This window comes from Artibeus jamaicensis, unplaced genomic scaffold (genome assembly GCF_021234435.1).
Source record: "Artibeus jamaicensis isolate MK-2021 breed Jamaican fruit bat unplaced genomic scaffold, CSHL_Jam_final scaffold_833, whole genome shotgun sequence".
Lineage (NCBI taxonomy): Eukaryota > Metazoa > Chordata > Mammalia > Chiroptera > Phyllostomidae > Artibeus > Artibeus jamaicensis.
Genome location: NW_026522056.1, coordinates 5,518,805 through 5,535,693, shown reverse-complemented (window position 1 = coordinate 5,535,693; position 16,889 = coordinate 5,518,805). Strand labels below are relative to the sequence as shown.

Here is a 16,889-nt window from a genome sequence, read left to right as displayed (position 1 = left end):
GGATAGATTCTATTCTAAGAAGTGGGACATGATAGTCTGTTAAAAATGAAAAAGGTAAAAGGGTCAGAGGAAATGCTCACCTGCTGCAAGAGAAGACTACAGACACAGGCATACATTCCCCCCAACCTCCAAGCAGAGGGTAGAGCTGAGATTAAAGGCCTCAGATTTCTAAGTGGCACCCCCCTGCATGGTTTGTGCAATTTTCCTCAAAATGATAAATAGCCCCATACTGGAGCAGAGAGAGAAAATGGTTGGCTTAATTTCAAGGTTTGGGTTTGTCAATTGTCTTGGGTTTGCAAGAGTAAAGTGAGTAACTAAGGTGATTAACCCCAACACCAAGTAGATAAAAGAAAAGGCATTTGAGTGGTGGGAGGGGGGGCATCCATCAGATTCACAGGGAACCTTCTCCAAACTATATATGTACTGTCTGAGACCTTGATGAGATAAAAGAGCAGGTATAGTTGGAGTTAGCAGAGAGAAAGGTGGAATCGAGGCAGTTATGGTCAAGGAGTAGGATAAAACAAAGTTTTGGTTTCCAAAAGTACACTGTCCCGGGTTCAAAGTGTCCCCATGAGAGTAGGTGTGATGATGTTTCCTGTATTTGTCTGAATTTCAATTATTAGGTAGAAAGTGGCTACTTCTTCTGACCTGACTCCCTCAGCCACTTTCCATTACACAGATGTTGGTTCTAAGCATTAGAGCAGTGGTTCTTCACCCTGCTGTACATTAAATGCACACAGAGACTTAAAACAAAACTGAAATCCAGACCCCAGCTAGGGTCTAATTTAATTGGTTTGGGTTTACTACATTTTAAGGCTCCTCTGACAATTCTAAAGTGGATTCAGTGTCAAGACCTCTGCTTTAGAAAGAATAGGGCTTTAGATTTATGTCACAAAATTAAAGAAAAACTGGCATGAGAAGAAATAACTAAAACAAGAAAATGGTGAAAGAGGATCTAAACTGTTTAATAAGTCAGATATTTAAAAATGTCCCAAAAAGAAAAGTTGGGAAACCATTACAGCATAGCATCACACTCAACACACACAAGAAATGTGATGTTTGCAAGAGTTCTGTTTACAGGTTGTAGAAAATTCAGGAGTCAAATGCTTCACTGTAGGCTGATGACTAAGAAAAAGAACCTGTACTCTACTAAGCAGAAAGAACTCATAACTAACACTTAGCAGCTCCCATAGGTCAAGAACTGTTCACAGTTCACTGGAGGAAAAAGCAGGCTATAAGATAAGCATAACAACACCCCACATACATGGAAACCATCTCTTCTGCACAAAAGGTACACAGCAAAGGAATCAGCTGTCTTTTATATATATAAAGTTTTAACTTTTTTAGATACCAGATTTTCTTTCTACTAAAAGTTATTTTTTCAACAAGTTTTGCCAATACTCTTAAAACCACCCAAATAACTGTCCTCGATCTTAACCTTTATTTCCCACTATTCCATTTGCTAAGTTCTATGATAAAGTATTGCAGAGATGAACTTTTACCATAAAGACCCAAAATGGCAAACATGATCTGTTGTATACTACCTTCCCCGTAAAGTTTGTGTACTGGGGTTACAAATCAGCCAGAATCAAGATACTAAATATGCATAACAATGAGTGATAGACTGATACTCTTAATCCGCCCATACTTAGTCATGCTTTTTATATGAATTACTTCATTGATAAATAGAAAGGCTTGTACGTTCCTGTCTCAGTATTAAAATTTTTACATTCTAACCAATTATCCAAGTCACTCACAGGTCATCTGTGTTATACACTTTCTGAAAATTAGGCTTAACTGTAAGTGGACATTTTTCCCCAAAACTCAAGGAGTACTTTTCTCCCCGCATTAAGGTAGTGCAACGTGTTCTCCTCTTAATATTTAGCTAAACATATAAGAAGACTTTCTAATTCCTCTGATTTGCGCAATAAGAAAGCAGTCTTTCCCCTCCCCCTTCAAAAAAATTGTTCTGACTTTTAGAGTATATAGCTATCTTCCAACACTGAAACAACCAGATTTACATATGTGTGGTTTATAAAAGCCACCAAAATTCTCTAAACCAGGGTTTTTATTCTATGGTTTTTATGAAGGAGGAGTGTTCTAACTACATTAGTTTATACTCATTGCTCTCTAATACTATAAAGCAGTACTACAGTCTAATGAAAACAAGCACAGAACAGAGAAGGACCTAACCACTTCTCCCAGATTTGATTAACTTGCTGTGTGGCATGAACACTTAAATCTCCTTAGTGTTCAGTTAGTATTTGTGAAATAAAATTAGAGTCATTGTTACCCAAGATTGCTATAAAATTCTACAAAATGCAGAAGACTCAATTCTTCTAAGAAATTATGTATACTTAGAAAACATAATATAATCAATCCATCTGTAAACTAAACCTTAATCAACATTACACTCTGATTTATTTTTTCTTAGGAAGTCTTTTTTTTTAATTGCCAGCAGTTAAAAACTATTTTGACCCAGAATGTCATTCTGCAAGTCTAAATGCTACACTATTACAACCTCTATGCTTAATTTCATCCCTCACTACGAACTGTTTTCTCACCTGTTCCCTAATGAAGTTGAAAGCAATTCTTTGAACCTGAATTTACAGAGTTACGTATAGTGCTGATGAAAGCCATCTGTTGGGAACTATGATTTTCCTGTCAAAGGAAAAACCAGAACGAAACCGCTTAGATATTCCTGGGAACCAGCTGCGGCTGAAGGAGTCCTAATCCTGCTCCAGCAGGGGAATGCAGAAGAGCTGAAGTTGCTGCTGGTCTATTGTGCTGCAGGTCCTCTGTGAACTGACTCCACCCTGAGTAGCCAATTGGTAAACAACTGTACCTGAATGAGGAGGCTCTTAATAATTCCTATATGTAAGATTTGTTTCTTAAAAATTTTTTTAAATCAGAGCATGAAAAGTATTCATTAAGAAACATTCCCCAGTTCACTAGAAAAAAATTTTAGTTCAACTTTAACCAGCAAATTTGGCACCCAGATTCATTCAGTCCTCTCACATAGCTAGGAACCAAGTAAGTGTAAAAAACACACTTTCTCCAATACTCTAAATAGAAAGAGGAAAACAATTGGTCAAGGATATCCTTACAAACTCAAGAGCCCTGGAATGATATAATTTTTCCCATATTCATAAAACAGTTCCTGTTATCTATTCACTTTTATAGTATTAAAAATAAATGTAATGTAAAATAGTGGTGGCCTATGTGTCAGGATGAACTAAATAAAAAACAGGCAGCGAAGATAAGGAGAAAGATAACGTAATTTGCATAAATTCACTTTCCACTTGGTGTCTTATGAGAAGCAATAATCAATATTTGTATTATTAAATGTTATTAAAGAACTATAATGTAAATATATTATGGCTATAAAACATAACCATGTAAAGTTCTGAGACTTCAATAAGAAAGTACATGTTAAAGCACTCAAAACAGTGGTCAACACACTGCAAACCCTTAACAAATGTTAGCTATTAATAGGTTTCTATAAGCAACTGCTTACATTCTCCTGACTTACTGATATAGGACAAAGAAAGAGGTAAAGATGTTTAGATCATCTAGGTCTCTAATTCCTAAAGCAGTTTGTAGTATCTGATGTCTTTATTAACTTCTTCTCTTTATTTCATCAATTTATTAGAAGTTACCCATGGAAGAACAAAGTGCTCGTAACTGTAAGTACAAGAAAAATGTCTAGGTGTATGCATAGAAGTTTTGGGTATAGTAGTTTTGATTAGCAATGACTATACCAAAGGTTGTTCGGTGGCTCAAGTTTTCTTTCACAGTGTGTTATGGGCTGAAAATTACCCAAACACACAGAGCTCATACCCTAATTAGAAGACCAAAAAAGTATCTGTGGGGCTGGTTGGTTGAATTTAAACATATGCTGCATTACAAACATGATCTCTAACAGTTATGTTTAAATTTGTTTTTGTCCTTTTTAATATGAACAAATCTGGTGAGAGTCAATTTCTAACAACATATATACTTAATCTATTTAAATGACTTGTTAGGGACAAATTTTTATTTCTAGCCGGCTTCTCCTCCGGATGCAAAACCTTCAGAGTCACCAATGATGGTATAAACAATGATGTAAGAAATGTATATGGGGAGCAAGGGGCAGGGGAGGCTGGGATGGGAAAAATAGACAAAAAACTGTACTTGAAAAATAACTAAATAAAATTAATTATAAAAAAAAATAAAGTCCTTAGAAAATTAAAGAGAAAAAAAAGAAATGTATAAAAATTGTGATAATTGAGATTAGTCTGTTTCAAACTCAAATCCATATTATCCATGTCACTATGTCCTTGCCATGAGGCAAAAATCACAATTCACTATACATGGTTAGGCTAATTCTCTCTAAAATAATCCTTATTTATTTAAAAACTGGTATGTCAGCATCATCCTCCATTCCCTCCTCTATAATGTAAGAACTAAAACTTGTAATTTTTAAAGTTTCCTGCCCTAGCTGGTGTGGCTCAGTGGATTGAGTGCTGGCCTGCAAATTGAAAGCTCACAGGTTCAATTCCCTATCAGAGCTCATGCCTGGTTGCTGGCCAGGTCCCCAGTTGGGGGGTGTGCAAGAGGCAACCAACTGATGTTTCTTTCCCTCCCTCCCTTCCTCTCTCTCTGAAAATAAATAAGGAAAATCCTTTTTAAAGTTTCCCCAAGAAATGTTTCCCAATTACTACAAGATACACTTGCTTGCATGCTCTCACTAAAAAATCTTAAAATAAAAAAATATGTACTTTGAATAGATTTTTTCCACTTATTTACCACTATTTTATCTCTTTTCAACCTTTTTATAGAATCTCTTGCTTTCGATGCTTTGTAATTGTTTTTGTTTTATTTTTTAAATGACCAATCATTCTGTCAAGTAGTTAATATATCCCTGAATTTAACAGCACAAACAATTATGAAAAAGGATCATAGCAACAGGACACTGAATATAGTTTCTAAATATAAACAATTTTATAATACCACTATTCTAACATAAATGTGAAGCAATTTTACTATAAATTGCTTATAGGCCATTTTCAAATAACTAAATCAAAACTTTATCATTTTTAACTCTCATAGCTTGAAAACATATTCTCATTCTAATCAGATCTCCATACCAAAAATCTAAGATCCTGCTTATTCCATAAATCTAAAATGCGAAGTTTCAACAGCGATATAATTGGGACTGTATGCTGTCTTAATCCACAACAGGGCCTGTATCCTAAATGCACTGTTTGTGGTAGGCAGCTAAATGTTTCCTGAATGAAAAATAAATGAAGTAAATGAGCACATACTTATAAGTAAATGAGTAATACTTATTATATTTCAAAAGAAAGAAATTTACAAGGACAAGGTTGTTTAAGCCAGTTACACACTATTACCCTCACCTATATCCCACAATTTAAAGGAAAGCAACATTTTGTCCCAAATGAAAGCACGCTTTTACAGCTGTACATCAGACCCCAAACTGCACATGATAAAACTCCAGTGACAACTGAAATAAAAACTAATAAGCTTAGAAATTATTTTTTTAAAAATAAAACATAATGTAGACAAATTACTTTTTATGGACCTCAGGTAAACAAAACTGTATTATTCATAATATTTATTTCTGATACATTCATATCACTGATTCATTCAATGATAGAGAAAAAAGAGACACGAACAGTGAGTGTATGGAGTGAGGGAGAAATGTGTCCTTCCACAATCAGAGAATGTGCTATGAAGTTAACACCAAGAACACTCACAATTATGTATTTCATGCAGTGACAGGCATTATACATAAGAACTCCAAGAGGCTGGAGATAAACTGTTATCATACAGTGAATCAGACTGCCCAAGTTCAAATCCTAGCTCTGTCACCTGATATCCAACTTGGATAAGGTACTGAATCTCTTTTATGTCTCAGGTGCTTTATCTGTAAAATAACAGTCCTACCCTCACTGAGCTGCATGAGATTTACAGGAGTTAATAAAGTCAGCTTTTAAAGTAATGCCTGGTACACAGTAAGCACATCATTAAGTTAAAAAATAAATAAAATCACTATAAACTACCACACTTAAAGCTAGCTCAGCTATTTATCTTAGAACATACATAAAACTTTTAAATCATAGTATCCCAGTTTCTCCTCACTATTTATTAATGTGCAAACATATTTAAGTTCAAGCATCTTCACAACAATTCTTTAAAATATTTCTACACAGCTGATCTCACTGAAAATGGGAAAAAATTACTCAGCTGCTAAAAATCTTAACATACATGTCTACAGTTCCTTCCAAGGGTTGACTGAAATAAACAAAAAGTTAGAATTGATGTAGAAAAATGTAAAGAGGTACTTGTTCAAGTCACCCCATACAGTCCCTGAATTTCATCTCTCACCCCACTGCTGAACAGGTCAATAGACATACAGGGTCCAGCACGAATAATGCCCCTTTTTTATTACAAAATCTTTTATTACAAAATCATAAACATGCAATTCTGTAACAGGACAATATCACACTCAAGCACATCATATGACATTTTAGGTGAATTGTTCAAATTAAAGTTATAATACACCCATATTATTACCCTATCAACCACACTCAAGCAGGTGTTACTTTTGCTGGACCCTGTATTTGCATTCCAGAAAAGATAACACTTTAGTTCCAAGCCATTTCAGTTTTAAGCAGAGTACTGGCCCATAGTGGGTACCCAATACCTATTTGCTGAATTAATAAATGTCTGTAAGTGAAGCTACTTCTGGCTTACACTTCCCTTTCTCCATCACTGTCAAAAATATGCTCTGCATATTTTTAAAAAATATCTAGGCTCATAACAGCAAGCCAATCAATTCCACATAGAAATCCACTGGGTAGTTTAAAAAAGAGGAAGGAAAGTCGTTAAAATACAGTGAAAGGAGGCAGACTGTAATCTGTTTAGAAAAGGAAGAATGCCTCACCCTACAGTTCACTGTATTATGATACTGAATGTGAACTTTTCATATCTTTGGACAGGGGTGTCAAATTCATTTTTACCAGGGGCCACATCAGCCTCATGGTTGCCTTCAAAGGGCCAAATGTAATTTTGACTCCTTAACAGTTAAGGAGTAGTTACATTTATACAATCCTAAAATTATTTTGCCCTTTGTAGGCAACCACAAGGCTGATGTGGCCCCCTCTCTGTAAAAATGAATTTGACACCCTGTCTTTGGGGAAAGTCAGTCAGGAAATTCACTACTGCAAATAAGGCTACATTTAAAAATATAAACAGATCCCACCAACTCTTGAAATTAGTTTTCCAGTAAGACCAGTACACATACATAGAAGTCTACTCAATAAAACTCAATTTTCCCAAATGTATACTCCTAAAGTTATGTAACCAAAGACATACTTCTATCAAAAGCACACCAGCAGGTCTATGCTATTGTTGATGAAACTCAGCTCAGCTGCATAAAAAGAACTGTTGGGTTAGATGGTTCTCCAAGTTCCTTTCAAAAGTAAAGTCCTGGGGTAATAGAATTCAGATTTGTCCTACACTGCACTACACTAAACTACCTACCTTTTAAAAATATGCACAACTGAAATTTCATGTATGACTAATATTTTTTAATTAATTAAAATATCTAACTCAAGCAAGGGAAATTATAATACAAGCCAAGCACCCACAAGTTCTAACAAGAATTTATAATACTCAATCCACAGATATGCTAAATTCATCCTAAACTATAAATTATTCCGTTTCCATGCCATTAACCTCTAAATCATTTTAAAACAGTTGTAGGAATCAATTGTTATATTTTATTTCACTTCAGCCGTATGTGAGTGAGAAAGAGTTCTTACAGATAGAGTTCTTACAGCACTGAACAACAGAATTAAGCACTTTAGTTATACTTGTCCACCTGGAATATTCAATAACACTCTCAATAAATGCTTAAATGATACAAAGCCATTTTATGAATGTAATTCTCTATCAGATTCATTTTAAGGGTAATAACAGTAAGAATGTTTCTATTTCAAGTTCACAGAGAAAAAATTAAAATAGATCTCTAAAAACTTGAAACAAATACTGTTTTCAATTGTTATTTAAACAAATGTCTATAGGTGGGTTATTAACTGCAGTAAATTTAGATCAAGTCTCAAATATTTTTAATTATATTCAATGTTAACTTTACAATCTTCCCATCCTAGAAGGAGACTTCATGATCTTAAGCAAAATAAAGATTATTTTACTGTTTTATACAAAGTATACAACAACTACAAATCACAGCAACTGAAATAAATATATAGCTAGGACACTAGATTAATGTAAAAAAACAGCTATTATCAAAATTCTCTTCATCCCCAAATAAAGGGCAAAATTTACAAGAAAACATACTTTCCGCCACACAAAATAACAGCATAAAACATAGCAGAAGGTATATCATCTGTGCATCGAAAGTTCCAACTCCCCAGACCTTTACTAACATAGAATACTGTATTCCTAACCCATGCAGTTTTACCTGCCATAAATAATAATATTTGGTACTCATGACGCAGAGAATATAAGACAGAAAGTTGAAATACAAAGAGCAGAAATAAGAATTGCTAAATTTGCTTAGTTATTACTATGGGTCAGCAGAATGGGTTCATTCCTATCTAATGATAATCTGCAGCAAAATGGAAAAAAGAATACAGGTTCTTAAGAGTCCCCTTCTTCTTTCAACTTCATGCTCCAGCATTCATTTGGCTTCCCATTAATTTCCACCACACAGTATTAAAAGAACTTTTACAAAAAGCTTTAAAGTTGTATATTTTTTTTTCTTAACTCTAAAGTAAACTCATCTTTTTTAGGTAGATAGTCTACATTTTGACTCAGGCATCAAAAAATCTTAGAACAATTAGCATCTACTGAATTGTCATGCCTAGAACTCATCAGTATAAAAAACAGAACTGACCATTTCACAAATCTCCAAACACAAAACTCATGTAACTTCTATATTACTTCCTAGAAATGTATCCTTTAACATGCTACGTCATCAGCTCTGTGACTACTGATGCATATACCATTCTCACCTTATCCTTTTCATGTGGAAGGAGTGACACTGGAGGTAAAGAGGAAAGAGACTCACAACTCTCTTTCGCATCCACATTGGTGGCTTTAGTGTTGAGCCGATAAAGAGCTCCGTCTTTAAGGAGTCTGCCATGGCCAACAGCGCGTTTAATAGCCAATCGTAACTGCTGGTGAAAACCAGAGGCAGCACTGCCTCCAAATAATGCAGACACATCCTTCTGACCTTTCAAAAATCGTTCAATGCTTTTCAAAGTTGAGCCATCAGCCTCTGCCAAGCCATCAACTGCCCGCTTGATCAGTTTATTCCAATCTACATTTTGTTTATTGTCCAATTTTCCATGGTTTCGAGGTTTAGGAAGTGCTATTCGCCCAGGATTATCAGGATCTTTATAGGAATTGAGACCTTTATTTGAAACTTTTAAAATTGTTCCATCTTTAACACTCAACTCCAATTGTTCTAAAACAGTTTTACGATCCAAGCCATGGGATGAAGACACTGCATTGCATATCCTTTCTTCTGAAGGACGCTGTTTTTGCTTCTTCACTTTTTTGATGGCCTCCAAAATCCATTCCGTATACAGCGGGTTAGCGAGTTTTACCATGGTGAAGGATTCGTATATCCATAGAGTCGTTATCCCTTATCCTGATGCTGAGTAAGTTTTACACCATGGAAAACAATATTCTCGGAGGCTGGGAACCAGTTAACCATAGCATACAAGTTTTCTGGCCTAAGTCCTTCCTCCTTTCACAAAATAGAATGGCTCCCCGCTTTATTTTAGAAACCAAAATAACCTGTCTTTGAAATGTCTTCAAACTTCCCAATAAATTTCTCAATAACATCACACATGGGTCTCTTCATAAAGTTGTAAAAACTCAAGAACATCTCATTTCCAGCAGAATATTGTGCACCTTATGCCTGAAAAAAAATTAAAACAAAGTCAATTTTCTATCAAGGCCTATTTTGTGAATAACCTGTAATTGAAACATCCTAATCATTAAAAGCAATCAAATAGCAAGTGTTTATTAAGCACCTGTAGGAGTTTTAACACATTTCTATCAACACTCCAAAACAATCGTGTATGTAAACCACCAGGCTAAAAAAGAAAAGAAAAACATAAACTATTAGGATATAATGAGGAAACAAACTGAGATGCACTACGAATGACCTTAGGCTACAAGTAACTACAGGGTGCTGGCTATTCTGTACTCCACAGTCTCTGCTCACCAGTCTATGAACTGAAACTCTTCCTTGACATCTTTCCCCAAGAAACTATTCAGCACTTCAAAAAGTATCTGGATTTGTAGAAAAAATCCTGTAATGAGAGTAAGAGTGAATCTTTCACCTTTTAAAATTCCAGACATTCAGACTGCATAAAAGCAGTCACTAAGATACACAGAAAATCATTGAGAAAATTTTAAACTATTTCATGTATTAAAGAAACAAATACAATTTACACAGACCAGGTTCATATTTTAAGCACAAATTACCTTAAGCATTTAAATGGAAACAAAATAATGCTAAAAATAGTCAAGTGTGAAAAGTACCAAAGGAATTTTTGAGTAATCCAATGTTATTCAAACTTTAAGAATTACATGTCAATAGTTTCTCATAGCGAAAGTAAAACACTAATACTCAATATATTTGAAGGAGTAACAACAGTCAAAATATTCATAACCAATCTACAGATAAACTAGAAATGAGAAAGGCCCAGAACCACTGTATTCAAATGTACACACTACATATCAAATGTACAGTATGGAAAAAACGTATTCCCTGCTTGTGCTTCTAAAGAGATCTCATACAGATTCAAGATTGCTGTTCTGAAATGAACATTAATAAATAAAACACAAACATACTAATATACTGCCTCTCCAGGATCAAAGTCAATATTATTCTTTCAGACAAAAGAACATGGCAGATAAAAATCTTTTTTAAAAAATCACCAAAATAATAAATTCTCAATCTAACATCTTTGCTTCCAAAAATAAATTTAACTAACTTTTTTTTAGACCTCTGCTCTTAGGAGCATTTACAACATAAACAATGCTAGAAGATGGCTCCCACTGCAATTATTCTTAACAGTGAACTTAAAATCCAAAGAAAAACTAATAGATATTAGGAAAGGGATCATACTATTAACTCTGATAGGAAAGAAAAGGCTGAAGTAAACACTCAAATCTGAGCCAAGATTTATTTTTAAATTAGCCGACTAAAAAGAAGCCCCTTGAGAGAGCTATGCTTCATTTTGGTGGAAGTCTCAAGAGGATTAAAATCGCAGTATTATTACTCCACGAAAGTTCGTTATGTAGACACTGACGCTAAACTAAACAAGAAGCTACAGCCTAAGTTTGAGCTGCTAGGAACGTCCTAACTGATGAAGCTGACAGGTAGAAGAATGAATGACAGTTATTCACTGTCTCAGCAGCTGGGATTTTTCAAGAGTCTCCAGGTCTTCGGAAAGTAAAGCGCCTGCAGACTTGAACGTCTAATTCTGCAAGTACACCAGCCGCTCGAGAAAAAGCACAACTTGCTTCCGACAGGCCTTCCCCGGCCTCCATTCCCCACCCCCAAACAATCTTCGCGCTCTCTTTTTAAAAGAGTGAGAAACTTTAAAAACTTCAACCAACCCTGAAGCTTGCCAACGGGTACGCTCTTCCCATTAGACGGAAACTGAACTCAGGGACTAAGTTAACCACGAAATCCCATGAAAGAGTTGAGAGCAATGTATCCCCCGCTCCCAGCTCCTTCAAACCCTAGGCTCCACAGAGACTGCTTTCAAGGAGGGCTTGGGACGCGCAGGCTGCCGGGGAAGCCTGACAGGTCGGGCAGCTCCCGTCCAAACCGGCCGGCGGTTGACAGGCAGCCCGCCGCCTCCCCTGCCGGCGCCCCGGCTGACAGCCCGACAGACACAACACCACACGTGCAGCCTCCTCCGCACCACAACACCCGCCAGCCTGTCACCCCCACTTGCCTCCACAGCTCCACTGGGACCTCCACATACCCAGCCCGAGCCGGAGAGTGGAGAGCGAGCGCCGTGGAGCGCGGGCAGGAGGGGCCGCGGCCGGCTGGGGCTGCGAGCGCCAGGCGCAGGTGGGGCCGAGGCGGTGGGCGCGCCCCCGAGGGAGAGCGGGCTCACCGGCACAACCCAGCCCGAGGCTCCGCGGCCTGGGCCGCCGCTCGCCACCCGCCCACCTGCAGGTACCCCAGGCTGCGCCCAGCAAGGGGGAGGGCAGCAGGAGCGTTGGGATTGTGGCGCGTAGGCTGCAGGCCGTGGGGAGCCCGGCGCCGGCCCGGCGCGAGGGGGCGGCCGCGGCGCCCCAGCCCGAGGCCTGGCGCAGAGCAGCGGGAGGCGGCGAAGGCCGCGATGGGGCCTGCAGCAGCCCGCCGACCCCGCAAGGTGGCTGAGTGCGCCTCAGAGCGGCTCAGCCTTGGGCTGGACAGCCAGGGGCGGTCAGGGGTGGCCTCTCGGCTACTTACTGGAGAGGAAGAGGGCCGGGATCCCGGGGCCCCGGCCCCGACCGCGGAGATGCCCCAAACTGACACGGCCGCCATCTTGGAGACAGTGAGCTCTGGCCGGGGGGAGGGGAGGCGAGGCGGTGGAACAGCCACAGGGGGAGGGGAAGCGTCGCGAGGGAATGGCTGCCTGGGGGAGGGAGAGGGAACAGCCTGCTAGGGAGGCGAGAGGGGAGGAGGAGGGAGCAGGAGCCCGGGAGGGGGGCCACGGAAGAGCGGGAATAGCTGGGCCAGGAGCTGGGAAAAGGCCGAGGGCGGGTTGGGGGGGGCAGTTAAGAGAGAAGAGCCGACCAGGTCACGTGGGGCCGGTACAAAAGGCCAAAGCTGAAGTGGGAGGGGGACCTGGGGGACTATAGAACAACTCAGGGTTCTTTCTCGCCTTCACGAGGGTTAGGTCTGGCGGATTCTCGGCAGAGGAGATGTTGTATCCCCATTACACAGCTGGGGAAACTGAGGGCAGGCGCCAGGGTGTGGTGACATCAGTGTGGCACGGAAATCCGGTGGCTAGAAACTCTTGATGGCGTCTGTGTTTACAGTGAGCAGATGCTTCCACCCCACTTCTGTGCCCTCACCCCACTTCCACGGTGACTCTTCCGGAACTTGAGGTTGGGAGCTGGGGTGAAGGGGAGGGGGCAAGGGTGGGGAGGAAGTTGCCTCCCTTCATCCTTCTCTTTCTACTCAATCATTCACTCCTACTGTAGGAAGAAGAGGCAGTGTGATGAGAGGGGAGAGAGGGGAGAACTGAGATGCTGAGGTCAAGCCCTTTGTCAAATCAGCACGATTTCGTTTCCCCCACAACTAAGAGACTTGGACCTTATTAGAGTCATTTTTATAGGAAACAGTATTAGATTCGGGTGGTAAGACTTGCACAAGGTCATACAGGTATTTTGTGGCACACATCTGAGTTTGGAGCCTAGCTCTGTCTTCTTCCAAAGCCTGTCTTCTACGTATGCACTATACAGAATTGCTCTTGTCCGAAATTATGGCTGAACCACCCGAACTGGCACTTTTTCATGGCCTGTCCTCTACTGGCTGCAGATATGTTCCTTTGTCTTGTCTCTCATATAGTTTAAACTCCTTGAGGCGGAGATTGAGTCATACTTTATTTTTTCACTGCATTTTTACTGCATTCGCTGGAAAGGTCATAAATGACAACTAAAAAGACAAACTAAATGCGTAATAATTTTGCTTGTATTTCCCTGCTAATAGACCTTTATCTGCTTCCTGCCTCCTGCATAGACTTATCTCCCCTAACACCTCGTTTTATCCCAGTTTTACCTTTTAAAGACTACCCTCTCACTGCCTTAACTTCGAAGTTTTGTTGTATTATTTTCCCTATTTGGCACTTGAATAAAATGTATTAATATGGTTTCATATATATGCTCTTTTAGAATATCCTTTTGCATCTCTGTGGCAGTGTACAAGCAGTGCAGATTCAAAAAAAATACCATTGCTAGTAAATGAACAATTTTAAGCCGCTAAGATGAAATTTCTACCCCGAGTGCAAGCCCTGCCTTCTTTTACACCACAACCGATACTTTTCTCTCTCTATAGATTTTCTCCACTCTAATCCTTAGACTGTGGGATGTCCAACCTGCAGCCCTGGCCCAGGATGGATATGAACATCCAGGATGGCCAAACATAAACTCACAAATTTACTTAAAACCTTTTTTTGCTCATCAGCTTTTGTTAGTGTTTGTGTATTTAATGTGTGGTCAAAGATAACTCCTCTTCTTTCCATGTGGCCCAGAGATGCCAAAAGGTTGGACACCCCTGGACCATTCAATAACAAAAACTTGTATAGTCAGATTATGGTCCACCCAACTCAATATCCTACCACTGACACTGTGTGAGGTGTGATGAGATTTACCCAATCACCCCTCACCCCCCACTTCCTGCTCCAATCCCCAAGTTAGGAGAGAAACTTAAAGATATAAGATAATGTATTAGAAAGGATATTTTCCATATTAGATAAATCAGACAGACACATCCTCAGATAAAATGGGAGCTATTTGTAATGAAAATACAGGGGAGAAAAAACGTTCTGGAGGATTCTCTTTTAGAAGAATAAAGCAAGGTTTTTATTTTCGAAAGAGGACAGATAAAGTCATATTAATGTAGAGAAAATAAGTTTTTCATGTGAGACTAGTGTGTGGTCTTCAGGAAAAAAAAATACAGGAATGGGCAAAAGTAGGTTTACAGTTGTGAGTACACGAAACAGTTTATTCTTGTATTAGCATTTATTAATTATCGTATTATTTGTATTACAGTTGTAAACCCCTGTATGTATAGAGATGAGCTATTTGCCTTTAGTTAATTTAAAAGAAAATTAGCCACAACCATCCCTGTGAAAAGACCAAACTGGAGTTTAAGGAACAGTAGCAAAAACTGAAAACAATTTACAATAACAAAGCACAGTTTAGCTTTTCAAACAGCTTCCATAGAGTCTTTGCTTTACATTTGCATTGCTTAAGGATGCATTCTGGAGGACTCCTCAAAATAAAAGGTCTGTAACAACGACAGATTAAAGTCCATCTTTTGCATGTTAAAAAACAACCCACAGCACTGAAAGAACAGCTTTTATTGCTTCAAACTTCACTCAGAATTCAGCTTCGCGGGGCTGGCAGCTAAAAGCTACTTCCTCTTCCACATTTTGCTCTAGGAATCCCTGCCTTTTCTGTTGTAGTTAGTAACTACATTTTATGCAGAGTCGAGCTAACACTGAAATTGGAAGGTTGCTCTTTCCTTGTTTCAACAGGAGAAATTTTTAGTCCATTTACATTTAATGTAAGGACTGCTATATTTGGGTTTATGCCTACATCTTACTGTTCACTTCCTTTTGTCCACTTTTTATATCCCCTATTCTTTTGTTAAGACATCATTATTTTCAACTTGATCTATAGATTCAATTCAATTGCAATCATAACCCCAGCAGAATTCGTTTCTAAAAACTTACAAGCAGATTCTGAAATTCTTACAAAGATACAAAAAATGCAGAAATGTCACAACAATTTGAAAAGGAACAAAATGTAAGGAGTTATGCTACCTGACTTTAAGACTTTCTGAATTTCCTCATGCAGGGCATATCAGTTAATAGTACTAATGCCTACCATTCTATTACACAGTATTGAGATATTTTTTTAAAGTTACTATAATTAGCACTCAAATAGTCTGTGTTATATGGTAAGCACACCATAATGTTATCTCTTATTAGTATTATCATTGTAGTATTTTAATTTGTATTTCCCTGATTACTAGTGAGATTAACCTTGTTTTGTATGTTTGTTGGCTATTTGAGTTTTCTGTGAAGTATTCTAGTATTTTGCCTATTTTTTCTATTGCATTGCTTACATCTTTATTAGTTCTTTATATATTCCAGTTATAAATGTTGCATATTATTTTCCCAATTTTTACCTTGTCATTTCACTTAATGGTGTCTTTTGGTGAACAGAAACTCCTATTATTAATTTATACAAATATATCAGTCCTTTCTTCATCATTTGTGTGGTGATAGTTGGTACCCTTGTCTTCTAATTTTAGAAGAATAATGCTTTCAAATTGAGGATATTTGCTGTAGTTTTTGATAATGCTTTTTATGAGGATGAAGACTTTCCCTTCTATTTCCACATTACTAAGAGGTTTTTACCAGCTGTTAAAATTTGTCAAATGTTTTTCCTGTGACTAATGACATGATTTTTGATTATCACCTTTAATTTCTGAAGGTAATGAGTGGCAATGATTATTTTTCTAATGTTAAATTAAATTTGCATTCCTGGGACAAACCCAACTTGGTGGGCTATATTAGCTTTTTTATAAATAGCAGGATTACATGCATCAGTAATTTGTGTGGGATTTGTGTGATTATGTCTGTGAGTGAATCTGATCTATAATTTTCCTGTGTGCAATTATTTTTGCTTCTTTTGGTATCAAAGTTATGCAGACCTTGTAAAATGAGAAAGGACAGTCTCTTTTTTAAATCTCTAGATAGTTTTATGAGAATTATTTGCTATTCAAACATGTGGAAAATTCATCAAAAAAACCATCCAGACCTAGTATTTATTTTATTTATTGATTTGAGAGACAGAGAGAGAGAAACATAGGTTCATTGCTCCACCCATTCATAAATTCACTGGTTGAAACTCCTATGTTCCCTGCCCAGGGATCAAACCTGCAACCTTGGCATATTGGAACGATACACTAAACAAGGGCCAGACCTAGTGTTTTCTTTGTGGGAAAATGCATACTGATTCAATTTCCTAATACTTGTAAATTATTTTGGTTTTCCATCTTCTTTAATTAGTTTTCATAACTTATTTTTTCTAAAAGTTCATTTTAT

General features: G+C 38.0%; 1 protein-coding gene across 2 annotated transcripts in view; it reads right to left on the bottom strand.

Moving 5' to 3' along the window:
• The window catches only part of KAT6A (lysine acetyltransferase 6A), a 124,180-nt gene extending 111,572 nt beyond the window's left edge, over positions 1–12,608 (bottom strand). For both annotated transcript variants that reach the window (XM_037142497.2, XM_053659799.1), the window contains exons 1-2: positions 12,518–12,608; positions 9,042–9,955 (exon numbers count right to left, since the gene is read on the bottom strand). In XM_037142497.2, coding sequence (XP_036998392.2) covers positions 9,042–9,641 — 600 coding nt within the window. In that variant the 5' untranslated portion in view covers positions 9,642–9,955; positions 12,518–12,608. The remainder of the gene's footprint in view (positions 1–9,041; positions 9,956–12,517) is intronic.
• Positions 12,609–16,889: the final 4,281 nt, after the last annotated feature.